The sequence below is a fragment of the Juglans regia genome, chromosome 13 (assembly GCF_001411555.2).
Source record: "Juglans regia cultivar Chandler chromosome 13, Walnut 2.0, whole genome shotgun sequence".
NCBI classification, from domain to species: Eukaryota; Viridiplantae; Streptophyta; class Magnoliopsida; order Fagales; family Juglandaceae; genus Juglans; species Juglans regia.
This window is the reverse complement of record NC_049913.1, coordinates 14,181,861-14,203,019: the sequence shown is the minus strand read 5'-3', so window position 1 is coordinate 14,203,019 and position 21,159 is coordinate 14,181,861. Positions and strand designations below refer to the sequence as shown.

The 21,159-nt window shown below is 39.4% G+C and overlaps 1 protein-coding gene across 1 annotated transcript; it reads right to left on the bottom strand.

Annotated features, from left to right (window-relative positions):
* Window positions 1–12,512: 12,512 nt before the first annotated feature.
* LOC108984976 (metalloendoproteinase 2-MMP-like) lies at window positions 12,513–13,696 on the bottom strand. The gene has a single exon (XM_018957093.2). It carries the CDS (start codon window positions 13,626–13,628, stop codon window positions 12,513–12,515), a length of 1,116 nt encoding a protein of 371 aa, XP_018812638.2. The 5' UTR covers window positions 13,629–13,696.
* Between the last annotated feature and the right edge of the window lie 7,463 nt (window positions 13,697–21,159).

Genomic DNA, 21,159 nt, shown 5'->3' with positions numbered 1-21,159 from the left:
CACATTATCAGAAACAGACAAACAACACCAAACATAATCGGAAAAGAAATGGAAATCGACGGTGGCGCATGCATGACACGCGCCACACTGGAAAGGAGCCATTCAGCTGATCAAGACGTTGCCAGAGTTGTTGGGCCCTGAGCTGCCCCACATGGCGTCGACAGAAGATGAATCGCCGTGGTTTGAGAACCTCACGCGTTTCCTTTAAACAGCGCAACACGCCCATCTGATTGGCTCCCAGTCAGGTCGACCGCAAGATCGGCGGGTGAGGCTTCTCCCGGTGGTGCGCGTGTCTGACGATGGTCACCGGAGAAGCTCGAAACGGCTACCTCCTTTATTCGGCCAAAAAAAAAATCAAATCAAACCAGCAGAGACGAAGGGCCGGCGAGGAGAGGGAGGAGAGAAAGAGGAAGAAGGAGCCGAAGCTCCCCTTCCCCCAACTGGATTCGGAGGAGCGAGTTTCGGAGCAAGGGTCTAGAGAGAGAGCTGGTCTGGTTTGAGAGAGTCGATTTTCGACTAGGACTAAAATGAATGCGGATTGCTGCTTTAACGTGGACTTAACGAAGATTTAATAGAAAACAAGAATTTCCATTTACAGTCGTCTGATAGGTACTTATATAATATAAGAGATATATTTTGCCTTAGCATATTAATAAAAAAAAACTAGTTTATATCAAGATTTCTATTTACCCTTCCCCAAGGAATATTGATAATTGAATTTTGGGAAATTTATTTATTTGAGCTTGACTTCACCAGTTTGGTTTTGTTTTGCTATGTTCCTCTCTCCTTGATTAGCCATTAGATTTTACAGAATGAGAGGTCCTTCTCGTACCATATACTTCTATTCTAAAAGAAAGACCATGAGAATGCAATTTCCAATCAAAGAAAAAGAAAGTCAAAGTTGCACTGCTCACAGATAATTTGGCTTTTTTTTTTTTTTGTTTTTGTGCTGCAGCACTGACAGGTAATGTCTTTAATTCAGCCTTTCAGGACCAGTTGTTGAGATAAAACTAGACGATTCCACAAAAACAAGTAATGGATGCAAGTGGGAAATTCCTCAACTTTTTGCTGTCGGCTGCAGTATGGTTTGCTTTTGGGCTGGTAAAGAGTGCTAGCCAGTTCACGTCAAATTGGGTCTAGACTTTGAATGAAGTGCTATGACTTGCTACAAGTTTTGCTTTCTACTGTTTGGTCCCCCCCGACCCACACGCCAAGCACTGGTCCTACCACTTTGAAAATACATCCAAAGTTGAATTTTAATTAGGCCATGGTTTGGATATTAGGATATTCTAACCCCCACTTAATGAATGCATGTCGGCTTTGCGGATGGTTTTGAGGATATGGAAATGTATATATAGATCATGGGGATGTAAGCAGTTTTAAATTGTGTTTGTGAGTGATGCAGAGGGTTGGATGAGATGTGGTCTTGAATTCTCTTTTCTTTCTTTCTTTTTTTTTTTTTTTTTTATTTATTTTGGATGTTAGGTTATATGTGAATCTCGACTCTTGATGGGTACAGCAGTATGGGGTTTTCACTCTCTCGGGCCCTTCTTTGGCAGGCTTTTCGAAACTTGGATCAGCATTGGGACCACCTGTGGATCGTAAGCCTGTTGCAACTCAACACGGGTGGACCTAGAACATAAAGGAATGAATAACAATAAATAAATAAATAAAAAAGGGGGCAAAGGATCATATTCTAACCATGAAAATATAGGTAAACGAGAATGAAATTGTGGGTAGTAGTACTGTTTCTCGTCGAGTGAACCCAAACTGTCTGACCCAAATCGGTGAGAATGATCAGGCAGGTCCATCTTTTCCTCGATCGATTGGATGGGGTGGGGAGGGGATCCTTTTGTATTATTATTATTTTTCTCTTCTTCTATATAATAATTTAATTGAAGAGTTTCTTGGGTTACGTATCTCATCCCAACTGTTTGTAATGATTCCCTTCCCAATTTTAGCTTAAATTTGAAAAAAAAAAAAAATCAGTTAGAATTTTAAGAAAATGATAGATATTGAAAACATTATTGTTTGTAAGACAATCTAAATTGTCTATATATATCTTATTCGACTATGTTAATGCTTTCTTTATCCAAATTGTCGCTGTGGAATCCATCGGTTAAGTATGTAAATCAGTAAATGGACTTAGAACAATTTAAGAGACCCATGTCATTTTTCATTTTTCATTTTTATTATGCGCATAATTGTCTCCTACATTAATAATAGAGAAATATTTTAGTCACAAAGAGATTACATAAAAATTATCCTACAAAATAACGTGGCTTAATGCGATATATTTAATTATAAAGTTACTTTTATCGTAAAGTAGATTTAACAGATCAAATAACACCATATTAATTTGTGAATTTATTTTTATATAATTCATTTATGTATGTAGTCCTTCTCTTAATGATAATACCAATTATATACATTGTTTGGACCCCACCTTCTCTTCATGTCGTGTTTTTATTTTATGTTAATAATGCAATCTATGATAATACCAATGTACGTTGTTTGGTTATAACAGGTAGAAAAATATACGATGATCATAATGTGACTTATAATGTCTTATTTTGATCAACATTCAAAAAATCATATACTTTGAATATGGGAACTTGACTCCCAATACGTAGAAAATAAGGCTGACCACATTAAATGTCGACATTTGATCGGTACAAGCTAGCGTGTTCATATTGATTGCATAAATCATCCTAATTGTATCCCGAGAATGAAAGGAACAATATTGCACACCCGTAAATTAAAGATCGATCGTTCATAAATTAAAAGCTTGTAAGAAAACAATAATTAATACTGTTATGCTTTATTTTAGATTGTATCATTCCTTGTAATGCAAGTTAGTATTACATATTTTAATTACTTTCAAATATCAGTTACAATATAGATAACTAATTCAATTTAAAAAAGAAAATAATTAATTAAAATGTATCACATCAATAAATATATATAAGTCAAAGATAATTACAAATATATCGGTAATTTGTAATTCCATGCCTACATTTGTTGTAGAACTGTATGTCATGAAATGTTTAGTCCATAAAGAGATGAGATTGACGCGGTTTGATATGATCAATATCAAATTATAATACTCTTTTTATTATAAAATATAAGACCTCTTTCCTAATTTTACATTTCTTTAACGGTTTTGAAGGGGAGGCCTAGAAATACTAGGCCTAGGCAAGTGGTGGAAGAGCCAATGAGAGGATAAGGAAAACGAAACGACAAATGGGAAGAGAAAAATAAGGAAAAAATAAGAAAATAGAGGAAAGCAAGTTAGATATGTAAACGAAGAATAACATAAATCTGACATCTATGCCTACAACTGACAGGGCCTAATAAAAGGGGATTTGAGATATGAGGAAATAGGACTTCTTGGAGACGACTAAGTGACTATTACAAGAACACAGAAGTTATCTTCAACCTCAGAATAAGAGCTCCAGGATATGATCTTCTCCAGCAAAGAGGTATTCGACCTCTATTGTATAGAGAAAAATGAGAAACTGTAAAATACTCATATAGTAAGGGGATCTTCCCCCCATTCTAAACCAAGCAGGCCCGTGAATAAAATCTAAGGGAAGTAAGACTAAAGATCCAACCCAGAACAAATAGTCTCTAACCCGGCCCATGGGTAGGGTCCTTTGGATGTCACCTACAGGAGGGAGGATGCTACAGGGGATGAGACTGGTCGAACTGAAGGCCCCTCGAGTAGTGTTCAGTTCTCAAGTGTCCGTCTGCATAGTAGGCATAATATATACTTTTTAAATTCAGTCGGTCCGATCCGGGGTGGGAAACGCCTGGACCGGGACCGTACTGAAAATTCTCGGTCCTCTATTTCAAGGATCGAGACCGACCGGTCTGGGTCCCGAGTTGGTCCTGTCCGGATCAACCAACTTTCACCCCTATGTACGAAGAACGCAGACTTCATGGGGATAGACACGATTTGTCCCCAGGCTTATAATATAAATAGCAAGTCCTAGGTATGAGAATACGCTCTCTGATCCCTAGACTCTTTTACTTATTTACAAACTTCTAAGAATATTTACTAACTTTGGCATCAAAGACTCCCCAGCCCATTTCGGAAGATCTGAGTTGTTGGAGCATGGTCCAAAAGTGTGCGAATACGACGTTAACAGTGACGCCGTCTGTGGGATCCTTGTGATTGTTACGTGTCTTTCTTATGTCTGCGACAACCCGTTCCGGATAACTCAAGAGATACATGGGAGACGCCATGGAAACAAGATTGAAAAATATGGAGGAATGGGTGACGAAATGCAAATACTTCATAAGGAAAATGAGGAACTTAGAAAACCTCGGTAGGAGCGGAACAGTGGAGTAGACTCTAGCAATAGTAAGCATGCGGAGTTTCAGAACAAACAAGCTGAAGCAAATAAGGACGAGAAGCAGAAGAACATGCAGGACGAGCTCTGTAACCTTAAAGGAAAATTCGAGGAAATAGAAAGTAAAGTGGGTACATCGTCAACGGTAGACCAGTTGCTCATAAGCACTAGCCTACCTTACACGAAGGAGGTGATGGCGGTGCCCTTATCACCAATGTTCAGGGTTCCAGCTATGAAAATATATGACAGAGGAAGGAACCCTCTTGAGCATGGCTCACATGACGATGCATGGCTTTCCAAGCAAAGTAGCATGCAGAGCGTTTCCACTAACCCTGAAGGGGCCAGCATGCATATCGTTTGGGTCAATGGCACCTAGATTAGTGGATAGTTTTGGTGAGCTAGCTAGGTTGTTCCTAACTCAATTCATGTCGAGTCAAAGGAGGTGGCGTCCGGCGGCGTACCTCCTCACCCTCAAACAAGCAGAGGACGAAAGCCTAAAGTCCTACCTAGCCCAGTTCAACAAGGAGCACATGACCACCAACGACCAAAATGAGAAGATAAGATTGACGGCGCTTCTGGGAGGAGTACGGCTGCGATCCCAATTTATGGTCGAGCTGGCAAGGAGGACTCCTATGACATTATGAGAGTTTATGGACCAGGCCGATAACTTCATCAACACGAAAAACACTCTTCGAGTTTTGATGGAGCCAAGGTGGAAAGAGTTTGAGCGAGCAGAGAAGAGGGCAAAGGCCCAGGCTAAAGCTAAGCCACACGAGAAGTCTGAGAAGAGCTCTCAAGATAATAGGCAGGAGGAAGTCTCAACAAGTGGACCGGGACCTCAGTTCGACTGGCCCACATTCACCATCCACGAGGCTGACACCTCCTCCGCCCAAAAAGAGGATGACCGGGGTATAGCGCACCACTACTGCACATACCACAGATCCAATCACATAATACCGAGGATTGCTTCTTTCAACAAGGGAGAAGGGAATATGCAGAGCAGGAAAGGCAATGATACCCCCCGGCCCAGATACTGGAGCAAAAAAGAAGGGGAAGGTCAAGAGGAAGGAGCAGGGATCAAGGCAACTGACACAGGAGGGAAGACAGCCCTTGGCGGCAACCACCGACACAGGAACCACAACAAGTCTGTCCTCGTTCTCCACCACGCCTTGGGGGGGGCTATCAGAACCATAGTAGGAGGATTTGTGGGTGGGGGTGTTTCCTCCTTGAGCAGAAAAGCAGACATCAGGCAAGCTCGATACCACGAGATGTACTCAGCTGAGAACCATCCCGCAAAGCATCAAAGCGGCGACCCTACCCTTGACATCTCCTTCAAGGAGGCCGACGAGGATGGAGTCCTATACCCCATGAAGATACATTGGTGGTCACTATGCTCGTCGCCAACTTCACTACCTGCAGAATCCTCATTAACAACGGGAGTTCTACAGACATCCTATTTTGGGAAGCCTTCATCAGAATGGGAATAGATGCTGCTCAGCAGCAATTGCCCCCCATGCCATTGAAGGCTTCTCCAGAAGTATGGTTCAGCCTGTGGGAACCATCACGTTGTCAGTCCTCATTGGTAGCAGCCCCTGCATGGCCCCTGTCATGGTCAACTTTCTGGTAGTAAGGACCCCGTCGTCATATAACGCCATTATTGGAAGGCCCACCCTCAACAGCTTGCAAGCCGTCATGTCAACCTACCACCTCAAGATGAAATTCTCAACTCCCTAAGGAATGGCAGAAGTTCGAGGCGATCAGATCTTGACAAGGGAATGCTACGTCCAAGAGCTGAAGCAGGAGGATGGTGAGCTCAGCTCGGACGGCACTGTCATGAAAGAATAGGCCATGCACCACTTGAAGAGCCCTGGTAGGCCTTTGTCTGCGACTCGCCCTACTAAGCTCAGAAGGGAGTAAGGGGTGCGTGGCTACCAGAAGAAAGAATGAGCAACAACCTACCCGGCCGAAAACTCTGTTTCCCTTTGTCTTGTAATATCTTTTTTTCCAACATGTAATTTCTTGATATTTAATTAAAAACGTGATTTTTTAGGACAATGAAAAACGCCTACTTCAAAATTTTATGTTATCAGAAAAACGTCAACAAGACAATTTGCGACTAACAAAATCCACAACGACAAAGTTATTGATAGATTAATGTTTACCTCCTCGCGGGATACCATAGGGAAATGTAGGCCTAAAAGTTGCTTTATCTCTCTCGCGACAGAGTGCGGGTCAGCTTTCGGGCGGCCCGAAGACGAAGGCTTACCTTCCTTGCGAGCATTAACATGCGGGTGCGGGTCCAGTCACAAAATGCCCGAACAACATACCTCATTGCTGGGTACCATAGGGAAATGTAGGCCTAAAAGTTGTCTTATCCCTCCCATAGTGGAGAGCCGGGTCAACCTCACGGCTCCCCGAATGAATTATCCCATCCACCACCATAACGAAGAGTGAGATCAACGCCAACCTGACCCAACACTTACTTCTCTATGATATCAATGAGCGGGTGCGGGTCCAGTCTCAAACTGCCCGAACAACGCACCTCCCACGGGACCAACTAGGAGAACATGGTCGAAGGTTGTTCTACCCCTCCCGCAATGGAGAGGGGGTCATGCCCCTCCGGTGACCCGAATAGCTTACCCCGACTCCTCTTATGGTGAAGAGCGGACCAACTATATCACTGTCCGAACTTACCTCCCCACGGGATACCATAGGGAAATATAGGCCTAAAGGTTGTCTTGTCCCTCCCTCGATGGAGTGCAGGTTAGTCCTCAGCTACTTGAAATGAAAAAAACTTTACATTTCTCGTAAGCATCAACAGGCGAGAGGGCGTTCAGTAACAGACTGTCCGAACGATTTACCTCCCTGCAAGATACCATAGGGAAAGATAGGCCTAAAGGCTGTCTTATCCCTCCTGCAATGGAGAGCGAGTCTAGCCTTTGGGCAGCCCGAACACTTACCCCGACCTCCACTGCGAACGAAAAGTGGGTTCAGCGTCAGCTTGGCCCAAAATTTTACATTTCCCTGTGATGTTAGCAAGTGGGAGCGGGTTTAGTAACAGACTGCCCGAACGACTTACCTCCCTGCGGGATACCATAGAGAAAGGTGGGCCTAAAGGTTGTCTTATCCCTCCCACGATAGAGAGCGGGATCAGCCTCGCGGCTACCTGAATACTTATCCCGACTCAAATCACTGTGAAAGAACAGGCCGTCCCCGCGGCCGTCCAAAAAAGTTACCCCTCTAGAGAATCAAAAGAGGCGGGTTGACTTGAGGCATCCCGACTTCTCCCCAATTGAGTGCGGGCTTAGTCTTTCGACTACTAGATGTAAACGGAATCTCCAAAGAGAAAAAGGCATCACACAGGAAGCTACATAGTGTCAATAAGCAGAAGTGGAATTGGTCACAGAATGTCCGAATACTCACCACAACTCAAGGGTAAAGCAATCAACAGCCACCCAAAGAAATTACCTCATCGGGGGTTTAAAGAGGCAGGTTGGCCTAAGGCGTCCTGACCTCTCCCCTGTGGAAAGTGGGCCAAGTCTATGAGTCACCCAAATACTTGAGCTAAAGGCATGGAAATCAACGGTACCGACAATAACAGCATGGTATGATATAGGCCAAAAGACTCAGGTTTGAGACATTGACCGTTGTTCCAAAAAGAGTAATGATAATTCTTACTTGGCAAATAGGATGGATACAGAATGATAAATGAAAGAAGACAGGTATAATTTCAAAACTATCCTAGCAGCCCACATCGCCGTTGATGAAAGAGGCAAGTCGAGCTGGAGGTCGTCTTGTCTCCCCGCTGCGGGTCTTGGGATCAGCCCCGCAGGAATATTGTGCGATAAAGGAAAGATAAAGTGGAGAATAAAATAGCCAAGCGGAGTCATCAGGTATGGGCTTGGCACTGGCGGGGTGAATCGTGCTCGTGGCTAGCTCCCCAAGCCGACCACACAAGAAGAAGGAAACACTCAAAAAGACATAACTTGAAACAATAAACAAAATAACTACGGAAAATTAGGAAGGCATCGGTGAGAAAGTTCACTGGGAAGTCCCGGGAGGACAACTATCCAGTAAAGCAAACAAACGCATCACAGACGAATGAACGGCCAGCTAGCGGGGTGGGCAGGAATCCCACCGACTCCCACGCCGGCCACAAAAAAAAAAAAAAAAGAAGAACAAAACAATGGAGTCGTAGCACTCTAGGAAACTAAGGAATGGAATCATCATGTCTCAGCGCTGGGAGCACCAGTCTAGAGAGCATCAGGAGTAGGATCACCCGGCCTTGCAATAGCTGGGGCGGGAACAAAGGGCCCAAGAAAGCTTTGGGCATCTCTTTCCTCCCTAGGTTGCAACCAAATCTAAAGGCCCTGCAAATATCGGCAAGATTAAGGCCCTACAGATATTTCATGAAAGACCTCGAACGCAACTCCGGACTCCCCAAGAGGTGGTCCTGCATCAACCTATAACCCTCAACAAGCCCGTGTCCCCACACTTCATCACGAACTCCTGAGAACAACATTAGCTGCTTATCCAGGTGAAGGGCGACATCCTGCACATGGGATAAGTCGGCCCGAAGAATTTAGTTAAGCTACTCCAATTACTCCCTCTCTTCCTTCGCCTTCCTCTTGAGTTTCTTCCGGCAGCTCTCCAGCTTCCTCACCCTCCTACGCTCATCTGCCAGGTCAAGTCGCATCCTCTCCAACTCACGCTTCAACAACTCCCTCTCTTCCCTTTTGCTGCGAGCACAGTGAAGGGAGGTGTTAGTCATCGAGTGGAGGCTTAGGTTCTCCCACACAATAGCCTATTGGCCGTCCACAATAAAAATCGCCATCTGGGAGGTACCCTGACAACAACAAGGGCCGACATACAACAATCAGTAAGGGGAGACTAAAAAACAAGAAGAAGGAAAAAAATAGAAAGAAACGGCCAAACCTGATGGAAGAAGCAAGACAAGCACTTGACGACCTGACTGATGGCCTCTGCACAGCTTCCTCCAGTTTCCAGCCGAGATAAAGGAGGAATGACTTCTGCAGAGCCCTCAGCCTCAGACGATTGCGCGGCCACCTCAGGAGGAGCAGTTTGACCTTTGCACAAACCCCCCAAACCCTCGCCGATTATAACATCCAGAGGGGAATCACCCCCATTTGGGTGCTCTGCTTGGATGGGCAGGTCAGTAACCGAACTCCATGAACCCACACAAACTACAACATTGAAAAGGGATTTTCCTCCCACATGGCCCTCCACCTCTGCACGGTTGCTGTAATTAGCAGCCGCCGCCGATTGGTTAGTGGTCTCATCCTTGAAATAGTGGCTACCAACGGCAGAGCAAGACAAAGAAGGTGGAGAAATCCATGAAGAAGAGCGTTGCTCCTCGTCAGCTCGCCTAGGAACCTCGGCCGCAAAGAGGTTCTGGATTAGGGCATCCATATCAACCTCATCCATGGATACCTCAACAGTAGTGGCCGACAGTGACGTCGTTGGGGGATCGTCGGCTGGCCCCCTCTCCAGCACCTTCACAAAGTTGCCAAGGCCGCAGGGCAACTGACCTCTGGGTAGCTGACTCTCACCATGGGGGATTCAAAGCTCCGAAAAAGGGTCTGTTGTCAACCCGAGCACTCTCCAGGTGAGGCTTATTCCCCTTACCCAGCGGAGAAAGGTCTAAGGGGCCCTTCCGGGCAGGAACAACTCAGGGTCGGGCCCCGGTCACTCTATCATCAAAAGGAAGGTGGCCAAGGAGAGGCAAGGAACCTCTTAAGCTCTCGGTAGAGAGAAGGACTTCAGAGAAGACGCCGTCGGGGTTCTTCTGCACCCATTCACGGACAACTGCAATGCACTACGCCTCATGGGAAGTAGCCGACGGACGCACAGCCTCATCCTCTAGGACTCTCCCCCAGTTCGTTCGAATCGAGAACTCACGGTAACTCACTTGGCCTACAGGGAACTCCCACCCCCGGCCAGACACAAAGAAGAACTTTGGAGACCAGTCCTTCACCTTGCGATACCTCGGCTCCAGGTTAATCAAGGCGTCTATCGCCCTAAAACTGTAAATGTTCCCCTTTTGCCGCCGCATCTTATGGGTAAGGAGGAACTCACGGCCACTAAGATCCACCTAGTCTAGGTACAATTCTAGTAGAGCACGCCGCTAGATAATGCTGCAACAAATCAAAAGTCTCTAGACATTCAGATGCAATTGGGAGGGGGCCAAACCTAGGTGGTTAAGAAGGTCGGAAACAGGGCAGGGTAAAAAGGCAGCCTCAGGCCTCACGAAAATATGGAAGAGAATAGGGCCACTCAAGTAGAATGACCCTCTGCATCAATGGCCCCCTCATTGGGGCCAGGAACCTCAAAAGATACCGAGTCAGGTACCTAGTAAGTGAGTTCTAGGGAGGCCAGCATCAACTCAGAGGCATTTTTCAGAGGCCATCACCCCCAAACAATGGCCCAGCGTCGGTATCACCTCCACCGGAAACATTAGGTTGAGTAGATTTTTCAGAGACCATCACCGCCGACGTATAAAATAGTGAAGGATGGAAAGAAGGTTGAGCAGAGGAAAGAAAAAATTGGAAAAACAAGAATGGTAAGAGGGCTACTGCGTAATGAAAAGGAATGTAACCCCAACTCCTACTTTATATAGGGGAAAGGCGACAATTGGTCTCCCACACCCTATGGCAAAAGGGAGAAGTATGAGCCACTTCAAATTCTGGAAGTATAATCTGTGAAGTGACGCGAATGCGAAGAGCCGACTGACACCCTCAACATTAATGAGCTTGAAAAGTCATTATCAAAATCATCAAAAGGCGAGTCAATCAAGAGTGATGGGGAAGTGTTGCCAAGATAACCAAACGGCGGGAGTCTCCTTGAACTTCGGGACCGTGCATACATCAACAAACGACTTCAGTAGCAAGGCAGGTTCAAGTAGTGATAAATATCCACCGTACTCGTCCGGTGAGAATTAGCGTGGTAACTGTAACGGAATTTTCCCCTCATTCTAAATCCAGCAGGACTGTGAATAAAAACTAAGGGAAGTAAGACCAAAGGCCCACCTAGAACAAACAGTCTCCAACCCTGCCCATGGGTAGGGTCCTTTGGACGTCACCTGCAGGAGGGAGGGTGCTGCAGGGGCTGAGACTCGTCGATATTAAGGCCTATCGAGTAGTGTCCAGCTCTCAAGTGCCCGTCTGCACAGCAGGCAAAATATGCCGGGAACCCTTGATCTTCTGACAAGAAAGACATCAACGGACCACCAAGGATATTGTCTGGGAGAAGGAAATTGAAAAACTACTTCGCATTAATGGCACCACTATCCAGACTACATGCCACATTAATGACGTCATCGCAGAGCCACACCACATTAAAGGACTCTAACACAAGAACAGTATGAAGGATGTAGACTCCATGGGGGCAAACACGATCTATCCCCCCAAACTTATAGTATAAATAGCAGGTCTCAGGTATGAGAATAAGCTCTCTGATCCCTAAACTCTTTCACTTATTTACTAACTTTGGCATCGAATACTCGCCGGCCCCAAGGCCGCCCTCTGCTAGTTGCATTTTCTCCATCTTTTACATGCCTATTTTGGAAGACTTGAGTTGTCGGAGCCTAGCCTAAAGGTGTGCGAAATACGACGTTAATATATATTATAGTAGATTTGCCCTTCAAATGATCCGTAGACATAAGCTATGTGCCGAACCACGTAAATATGTGTGTCTTCACCTCTATTTATATTTTCTGTATTTATTTTATATTCATTGATATGGTTGTACGTGCGGGCATGGTACCATTGCTTCGAACTACCTCATCTAGTCTTGGATTACCTTAGTGGTTCGAGAATGACACTTTCTCTTATTCATGTTGTTGTGCGATTTTTTACATTAAGGACTTGTTTGGATGGTAAGATGAGGATGATATGGTTTTAGATGAGTTGAATAAAATATTATTAGAATATTATTTATTATTATTATTATTATTTTGAGATTTGAAAAAAATTGAATTGTTTATTATATAATTTATATGAAAATTTGAGAAAATTGTAATGATAAAATGAAATGGATTAGGAGTGATTTTGTATCCAAATGGACCTAAATATTATTCTAAGAAAAAAAAAGTGTATATCACAAAAAATAAAATAAAATCAACCGGGAAATTATAAAATTCTACAAAAGCATGCGCAACAATAATAATCCAAGTCCGAAGTTGAACTTCAGGCTCCAGGGAGAACCCGATTTCTGGGCTGAACTAGAACTGGTTTCTCCCACGTTCTGAGCTGGTGGAGTAGTAGATGACGAACCGTTGTAAGTGGGGTTTGCTCCGTATAGCTCTTGAATTCCCGATATATCATCCTTGGTAAGCTCCACCTTCCTCGTCCGAACAGGGTGTGACGGGTACATGATCGCGTCAATTTCCGAGGAATGGCCCAGACCTAGAAGATGCCCAATCTCGTGCACGGCCACAGACTCGAGGTCGACTGCAAACGCAGAAGAGGCAGCGGTGACGTCACCCGAGACCACCCAGTGCTCGTCATCGTCCACGTGAAGCTTTCCACTAGTCGGCGGGTTCGCGTGGGCCAGGCGCCCCTGCAAACCGTCGAACGGCGAATCGTCCCCGTGGTCACCCACAAAGAACCCGGTCTGGATGTCCGAGTCATAGAACGACTCCGTCTGCGAGAACGTTATCACCGTCACCGAGGACCACCGGTCGAAGGCGAGGGAGAACACGCTCTTGACGTCGTTTGAGAGCTGGTTTTCTGGCCGGAAAGCGTAGGTCAGGTCCCACTTGTTGTTCGGCCACCGCGGCATGCCCGAAACGAAGCTATAGTGAGAGACGGAGTGGAAGTTTGTGCCGTTATAGGACGGCGTAGCTTTCCCTGCATTCATTGTCGTAGAGCCATTGATGATATCAGGAACGCCGCATCTAGACCGCATGATCTGATGGACGGTCTGTGGGTCGAGCTCGCCACTGACATTGAGGTTGAAGTTTTTCTGGTAGGTCTCGATGGCGGCTTTGAGAGAGTCGTCGAAGTCCTCGGTGTGGTTGGACTTGGAGTTGCTGAGGTAACCAAAGTGTTGCAAGTAGTGCTTGAGCTTGGGCAAGCCGTCGGATTTATCGCCGGCGTGGAAGCCGGAGAGATTTCGGAAGGAGTCCCATGGGCCAGTTATATCGTTTAACCCCGAAGGTGTCGACGCGATACTGGGGAAGAAATGAGCAGAGACTGAAGTCGGCGAGAACAAGAGCGACGTCATTGCAATGGCGACCAAGCAGATTAATGTCATTGCTTGAATTGAATTAAGGTAAACGAATTCAGAGAATGAATGCAAAGATTTATGAAGGATGGATTCATGTAAAAGAAGGGCTTATTCTGAGCTATAGTCAGGTTGGCGTTGAAAGTGCTGTTCTCGATGTTGTCGTCGAGAGAAGAAAGTAATATATTTTAAAAGAGAAATGATTTTTCTTTAATAGAAAAAGAGAGATGATTTTTAACAAATCTCGCGTAGAATTTTGTAATACCGTGGACTAGTATAAAAGAACTACGTGTAATTTGTCTATTTAAAATTTATAATTAGTATTATTTATTTTAAAATAATTTCTTTATAAATATATTTTTATGCATTAAATATATTATTGTGTAGAAGCGGCCGTCTTCATTTAAATTAAAATAAAAATTTATTTATAATCTTCACACATTGTAATATTTTTTTTAATTAAATATGTGGTATATGAATAATGAATAGAAGAATTTAATAAATTTAAAAAAAAATAAAAAAAAATATATAATGTGTGATGTGTCGTGTGTAGAGATGATAAGTAACAAAATTTTAAATTAAAATAATAATTAATTTTTTTGATTTAATTTTACTACTCATCATTTTTATATATTACATATTATATTTAAATTTATTTTTTTTTTATTTTTTAAATTTTATTTTTTATTTTTTAAATTAATTAAAAATTAAAAAATTATATGTGATGTATAATTGGAGAATGATAGACAGAATTTTTCTTTTTAAATTGTAATGATCTCGTAACAAAATTAACGCGTTGAGAAGTTGCATTGGTAGCAGGACGGTTTCGCGGTCGTTTATATATGACATGTACGTGTACGTACATGGATTCTAAACGGCGCCGGAGTAGAAATAATACTAGTGCTAACTGACAACATTTAAAATTGAAATTTAAAATATTTACTTCCCACAATTCTTTATTTTTTTCTCGGCGTCTTTCAATATATGTTATTCAGTCGTAGGTACATTCCATTGATCAATTTATAAAAAGCCTGCAATATGCTGCCTTGAGTCCAACCGAATACAAGAAGCTAATAATTAAAGGCATTAGACAATATCTTAATATATAACATGAGCCTAGGTCCTAGGAAGCACCATATCCTTCTTTTAAGTTCTTAGTTATAGTAACTTCATCAAGAGTAATATTATACGTAATCGTAAAATATATAAATATTATGTAGTTATTTTAAAAATATATATGATTTATTATTAAAAAATTAATTTTTTATCATATAAATCTCATATTTATTTTTTTAAAAGTGATTGTACGGTACTTACACACTCATAGCTACGAATATCATTTCTCTTTCATCAAATATGGTTGAAAAAAAATAATATAGATACAGCTTCAACCCAACTCTTTAATAGAATATTATTAATCTTAATTTAAATCCATTAAAATCAAAATATAATTATAAAATATTGAAGAATTGCGTAAATTAAAATTGTAAGGTAATTAAGTCTATATGTATTTTTTAAATAATGTTTTTGTATATTTTTAAAATTTAAAGACTACATGAATTTTCTACATGATGACAGTCTTACATGAGAAGGATATAGAGGGATTTCTAGCCAATTTTCTCAGTTTTTTTTTTCCCATTCCATAGGTTGAAATATGCTCCATGTATGATCACTTTCCTACCACGTACCAAAACTTCACGTGTAACACCATTAAACTAACTAGACCTTTGATCACTCACCAACTAGCAGTGCAACAAATTTGACTTTTAGGGACGATGATTCTGTCCCTAAAAGTAATTTTTTGAGACAAAATTTAAATTTCGTTATAAAAAATTAATGACTTTCCAAAACTGTTCGACTTGATAAATATTCATTCGAACAGTATTTTCTGTGACGAATTAAATCGTCTCAAAAAGTTTTTTCCCTTTCGAACGGACAAAAATCCGTTTGAATAGTAAAATCTTGGCGAGTAAGTAATTTATTATGCCGGGGAAAGTTTAAACTCGTTCGAACAATAAATTTATTTGTTCGAATGGAAAATATTTGGTTGCAAAACCTGGCGAGAAGGTTTCTAAACCGTTCGAACAGAACATATTTAGTTCGAACATATTCAAACACCACATTTATACATTCAAACGTATAATATTAAATTCGGTATGTAACTCAAAATATAAAAAATATATCATATCTACGAATTCATAAATTAATTTGATGTAATTAATTTAAAAATATTTTAATTATTTCTTTTATATTAAATAAGATTTTTAGTTAAATAAATATTATCAGCCATCCACCACATAATATAAATCAATAATTACTCCAGAAAAGATAAAATATTTAATTTATAACTAAAGCAAATTATCAAAATACCATATATATTGTCCATAACTATAACAAAAAAAATATAAATAAAAAATAGAAACTACTGTGATTCGAGGTCTCTGCACACATCTTCGACTGCAGCTAATTATGTCTCTACCTATGTCAATCGAGTACTGAGCGTGACCTGAGTTGCATTACTAGCATTAATCTTTGTATGTAACTCATTAATCTCTATATGTAACTCAGATACACTAGCAATAATCTTTGTACACAACTCAGACATGGCAGTATGCACTGCATCAATCATTGCTGATGTGTGTATGCTGATCTCAACACGCAATATGTTGGCCATCTCCTCATGAGTAGATATGTGTGATGCCTCGGCCTGTGTAGATGCCTCACCAGCTGATACTCCAGTATCTCCCAGTCGTGCATCTCTTTGAATATCAGCCCTGTCAAGAACAGGTCCACGAAAACAAAGACTCGAGTGTCCCCTACTCCATGACAGGGTGGTGCTGTTGATCAATCCCATCGGCTCCTGTGCACGCTTGGCAACTTCTGGCACTACCCCGAAATGTAGCAAAAATCGAATGATCAAGATCCCAAACGGCAGTATATCTGTCGTAATGTATAGAGTCTTTGATCGGATCCTCTCAAATATATACCCCACGAGGTCGATCGAAATGCCACAAGTGACCCATATCATAAATTTCACTCGATCCATGCCAACCTCAGTCTTGTGCTGCCGAGGGTCAATATTGTTGGTGATGATCAAATTCATGATCTTGAAAAAAGAAGATAAATATGTATATCTAATGCTCTTCATCCCATCGTACAGTGGAGCATCTGGACCAACAATCAAGTCTCTGACCTCATGATCAGCAAGTGTATCAACCTCATCTGTGCAAATTGGTCCCTCGTTCTGAGTCATCTCTACATCACCTGAAGGATCAGACTCTCTAGGCGGTAGGTTCAGATAGGCATCAACCATCCTATGAATACCGAGATATGCAGTGAGTCCATCTACTGAAAATATGATAGGAGCTCCTCGAATTCGGATCTTGTATGCCCCTCCATCGTTTGGGCTGGCACCACCAAGCTCTTTATAGAACTCAACAACGATGTCAATATAGAAAATGAGCTCCATTCTTTATTCTCGCTGATCTATGATTGGTGTTCAACCATGATCATTGAATAATGATGGGAGGGAATGATCCTCCCATATAAGAGTCACAAAATCAGACAGTTTTACTTGCCGCTCAAGTAAAACAATCCGCTCTCAAACTTTTTGGATGGAAGGTTCCCCTAATCTACCACGTTTACGACCTCTATAAGACATTATTATGAACCTAAAATTTAAAAAATAAAATATATATTCAACATTAGTGATAAAATCTAATATGAGAAAATATTCACAAAATTATATACTAATAGCAATTTAATAAATTAATTGATAGATCAATTTAATAAAACGATGAAAATAATTTAATAAACTAATATAAAGTAAATAGTTCGAACAAAATATATAGTGGTCGAACAGAAATTGTAACGTTCGAACGAAAAAAAAAAACGGTCGAATGGAAAACAACTTGTTTGGTTCAAACAGTTCGAACGTCCAAAAAAGTGTTCGATCGGAAATGTTAAATTCGTTTGAACGCGTTCGAATAGAAAACAGATCGAGCTTATTCATGATTGAGTCAACTCAGCGGCCATGAAAACAGTTAAAAATACATCGATTTCGTGGGTTTCTTCGACAAAGCACATGCTACTTTTCATTTCTAAACATCTTACGGTATATTTGTGGTGTTCTACAGTGCTATTGAAGGAAAAATATAATTTTTCTAGAGAAAATAAAAAAAATGATAAAACTATAAAAATAAACGGTAAAATAACTTATAAAGAGCATAACTTTACTTTAGGTGGAAGAGTGTTCGACATAGGAGGTGATTACGGCGGCAAACGGCGGCGATTGATGGGCATTCAAATGTTTTCTCTCGTTTTCAAACGGTGGAGACGGCGGCAATCGAGAAAACTCTGCCCGTGATAACTTATATGTGTATAACCGTTCAAACGTTATATTTAACCATTTGAACGCTTTGAAATGATTGTTTGAACATTAGTATTTACCGTTCGAATGGTATTTTGTTTCAAATTTAATAAAAATGTATATTATAGTATATTATATTTATAATACTATAATTTAGTATAATATATATACTATTATAGTAGATTATATATATTATATTATATTATATTATATTATATTATATATTATATTATAATATATATTATGATAGTATAATATTTTAAATGAAAACATAATAACTTATATATATATTTTATTATAGTATAATAGTAATATATTATAATACTTTACCATCAAAGTATTATATATGATAATATATATATGCATATGATAGTATATAGTACTAATATATATCATACTTTATATTCCATTATACTTTACTATATATGTTATATATAATACTATACATCATAGAGTATAGATTACTTATATATATGATCTTATAAATTTCTCTATACTTTTACTATATGATCTTAGTATATTTGAAGTTATATATATATGAGTATAATTTACTAATACATATGATCTTATATTTTTCTTTATACTTTAGTATAGTATAATATATATGAAATTACTATATATATGATAGTATATATTACTAATATATATGATAATATATATTATTAATACACATGATCTTATATTTTCCTTTATACTTTAGTATAGTATAATATATATGAGACTATATATATGATAGTATATATTACTAATACATATGATCTTATAATTTTCTTTAATATGTATAATGATGAAAATAAATATATTTAAACTTTAAGGTGATGTGTTCGAACAATATCAATAAACCGTTTGAATGTTATTTTTGCATTTGAACTTATCAAAAAACCTTTCAAACGGTTTATTGCAGTGGTGGAAAAATATCTCGCCCATTAATGACTCATGGAGTACCGTTTGAATGTCCATTGTCATTGTTCGAACGGTTTATTGCAGTGGTGAGAAAATATCCCGCCAATTAATGACTCTTGGATTACAGTTCGAATGTCTTTTGTCATCATTCGAACGATTTATTACAGTGGTGCGAAAATATCCTGCCAAATAATGACTCCAGGAGTACCGTTTGAATGTCATTTTTAATCGTTCGAACGGTTTATTGCAGTGGTGAGAAAATATCCCGCCAATTAATGACTCCTGGAGTACCGTTCAAATTTCCTTTGTAATTGTTCAAACGGTTTATTGCAATGGTGGAAAATATCCTGCCAATTAATGACACATGAATTACCTTTCGAATAGTCTTTGTCATCGTTCGAACACTTTGACCAAAATTTTTGTGAGCGGGAAAATTGGCGCGCTGAAAATTTTTCGTGTTCGACTGCCAATTATTTCCGTTCGAACGGTAAGTGATAACTTAAAACATTTCTGCACGCCATCAATCCATCATTTTGTTCTCCTATTTTCCTCTCTTCTCCATTTTCTCTCAAAAATCTTCTATTTCTTTACACAATCATTCTTTCTATCATCTTACAAAGAGGATTTTACACTTATTTTGCTTAAAGGTATGACTTTCTTTTTCATTTTATTTCCAAATCTATTATTGATTCAACTGTATATATATATATATATATATATATATATTGTGTGGGTGTTTATTGGATAAATCTATACTTTAATATAGTTGTTTATTGGTTTTATAGTTTATATATATATATATATATATATATATATAGGTGTTTATTAGATTAAATTCGAAATATGTTTATTAGAGGGTTGCTATTCGAAATATATATGTTGTATGTTTGTAGTGTTTTCTAAATATGAGTTTGTGATGTTTTGTGAGATTATGTTTCGTCTGAATTGATTGGTGTTTGGATTCTTGGTTGAGACCGTTCGAACATTATAATATTCCGTTCAAACGGATTAACATGTTCGAACAATCATTTAAGTGTTCGAACGGTTGTGCTCATGAGTTGTAATATAAATAACTTAAAAATAATAAACATAAAAATTATTAATACTTAAACTCATATTAATGCTTAAAAGATAATAGTTGTAAAAACTATCTTACAACTAACTTAAAAAAATAATAAAATTAAATTATAAATAACCTAAAAATAATAAACATAAGAATTATTAATACTTAACTCATATTAATACTTAAAATATAATAGTTGTAAGAACTATCTTACAACTAACTTAAAAAAATAATAAAATTAAATTATAAATAACTTTAAAATAATAAACATAAGAATTATTAATACTTAAACTCATATTAATATTTAAAAGATAATTAATTAAAAACTATGAGGACTAACTTAACAAATAATAAAATGAAATTTTAATTAATACTTAAAAATAACTATAATGTATAATTAATCTAATAAGTAATTAAGTAAAATTTAATATACTAAGGATACTTAAAATACATTTAATATTAAAAAACATAATAATTAGGATACTTACAATATACTTAATATTTAGGATACTTAAAATACTCATAATATATATAGATACTTAAAATACATAATAATTAAAATACATACATAATTAAGATTTGGGGATTCTCGTATCTTCTATTCTCGTATCATCTCGTATTCTCATATTTTTTTATTATTTTTGTGTTTTAATATCGTATCTTCTACTTGCCAATAAAATAAACTTTAGACTCGTTTGAGAGTTATCAATCATGTTGAATGGTTGATTGATAACTCTTGAATTGTCCAGAGTGGACAGTTTCGGATTATAAGATCATTATCGCAGACTATCAAACTATATTTGTTGCATCCGACATTATGATTTTGGTAGAGTCATCCCTTATTGTTCTTTGGACATGCAGTTTCGGTGATGAAGTATCGATGTATTACTCGTCAGTGTGCACGACCAAACGAGCATATTTAGAGAACTATGAGGAGATGCTGCCGAAATTTTGTTGGACGTGACAAATAATAGTTTGTAGGTTGACGATTATAATCTTACAATCTCGAATGGGATAGGAACAACTACCTGGAGTGCCCCAATTGCCATGAATCAAGATGGACAACTAAGAAGTAGAATGTGCCGCGGAAGGTCGTACGTCACTTTCCATTGATACCTAGAATACAACGGTTATTTATATCACGTTCAACGGTTGTGGATAGACATGTCACTCATCATCTAGAGTCAAGAATAATAATGTTTTCTCACATCCTGTAAACTCTCAAG

Excerpts from the sequence above, each read along its gene's own strand:
- LOC108984976 (XM_018957093.2), bottom strand. The coding sequence starts at position 13,628 with ATGACATTAATCTGCTTGGTCGCCATTGCAATGACGTCGCTCTTGTTC.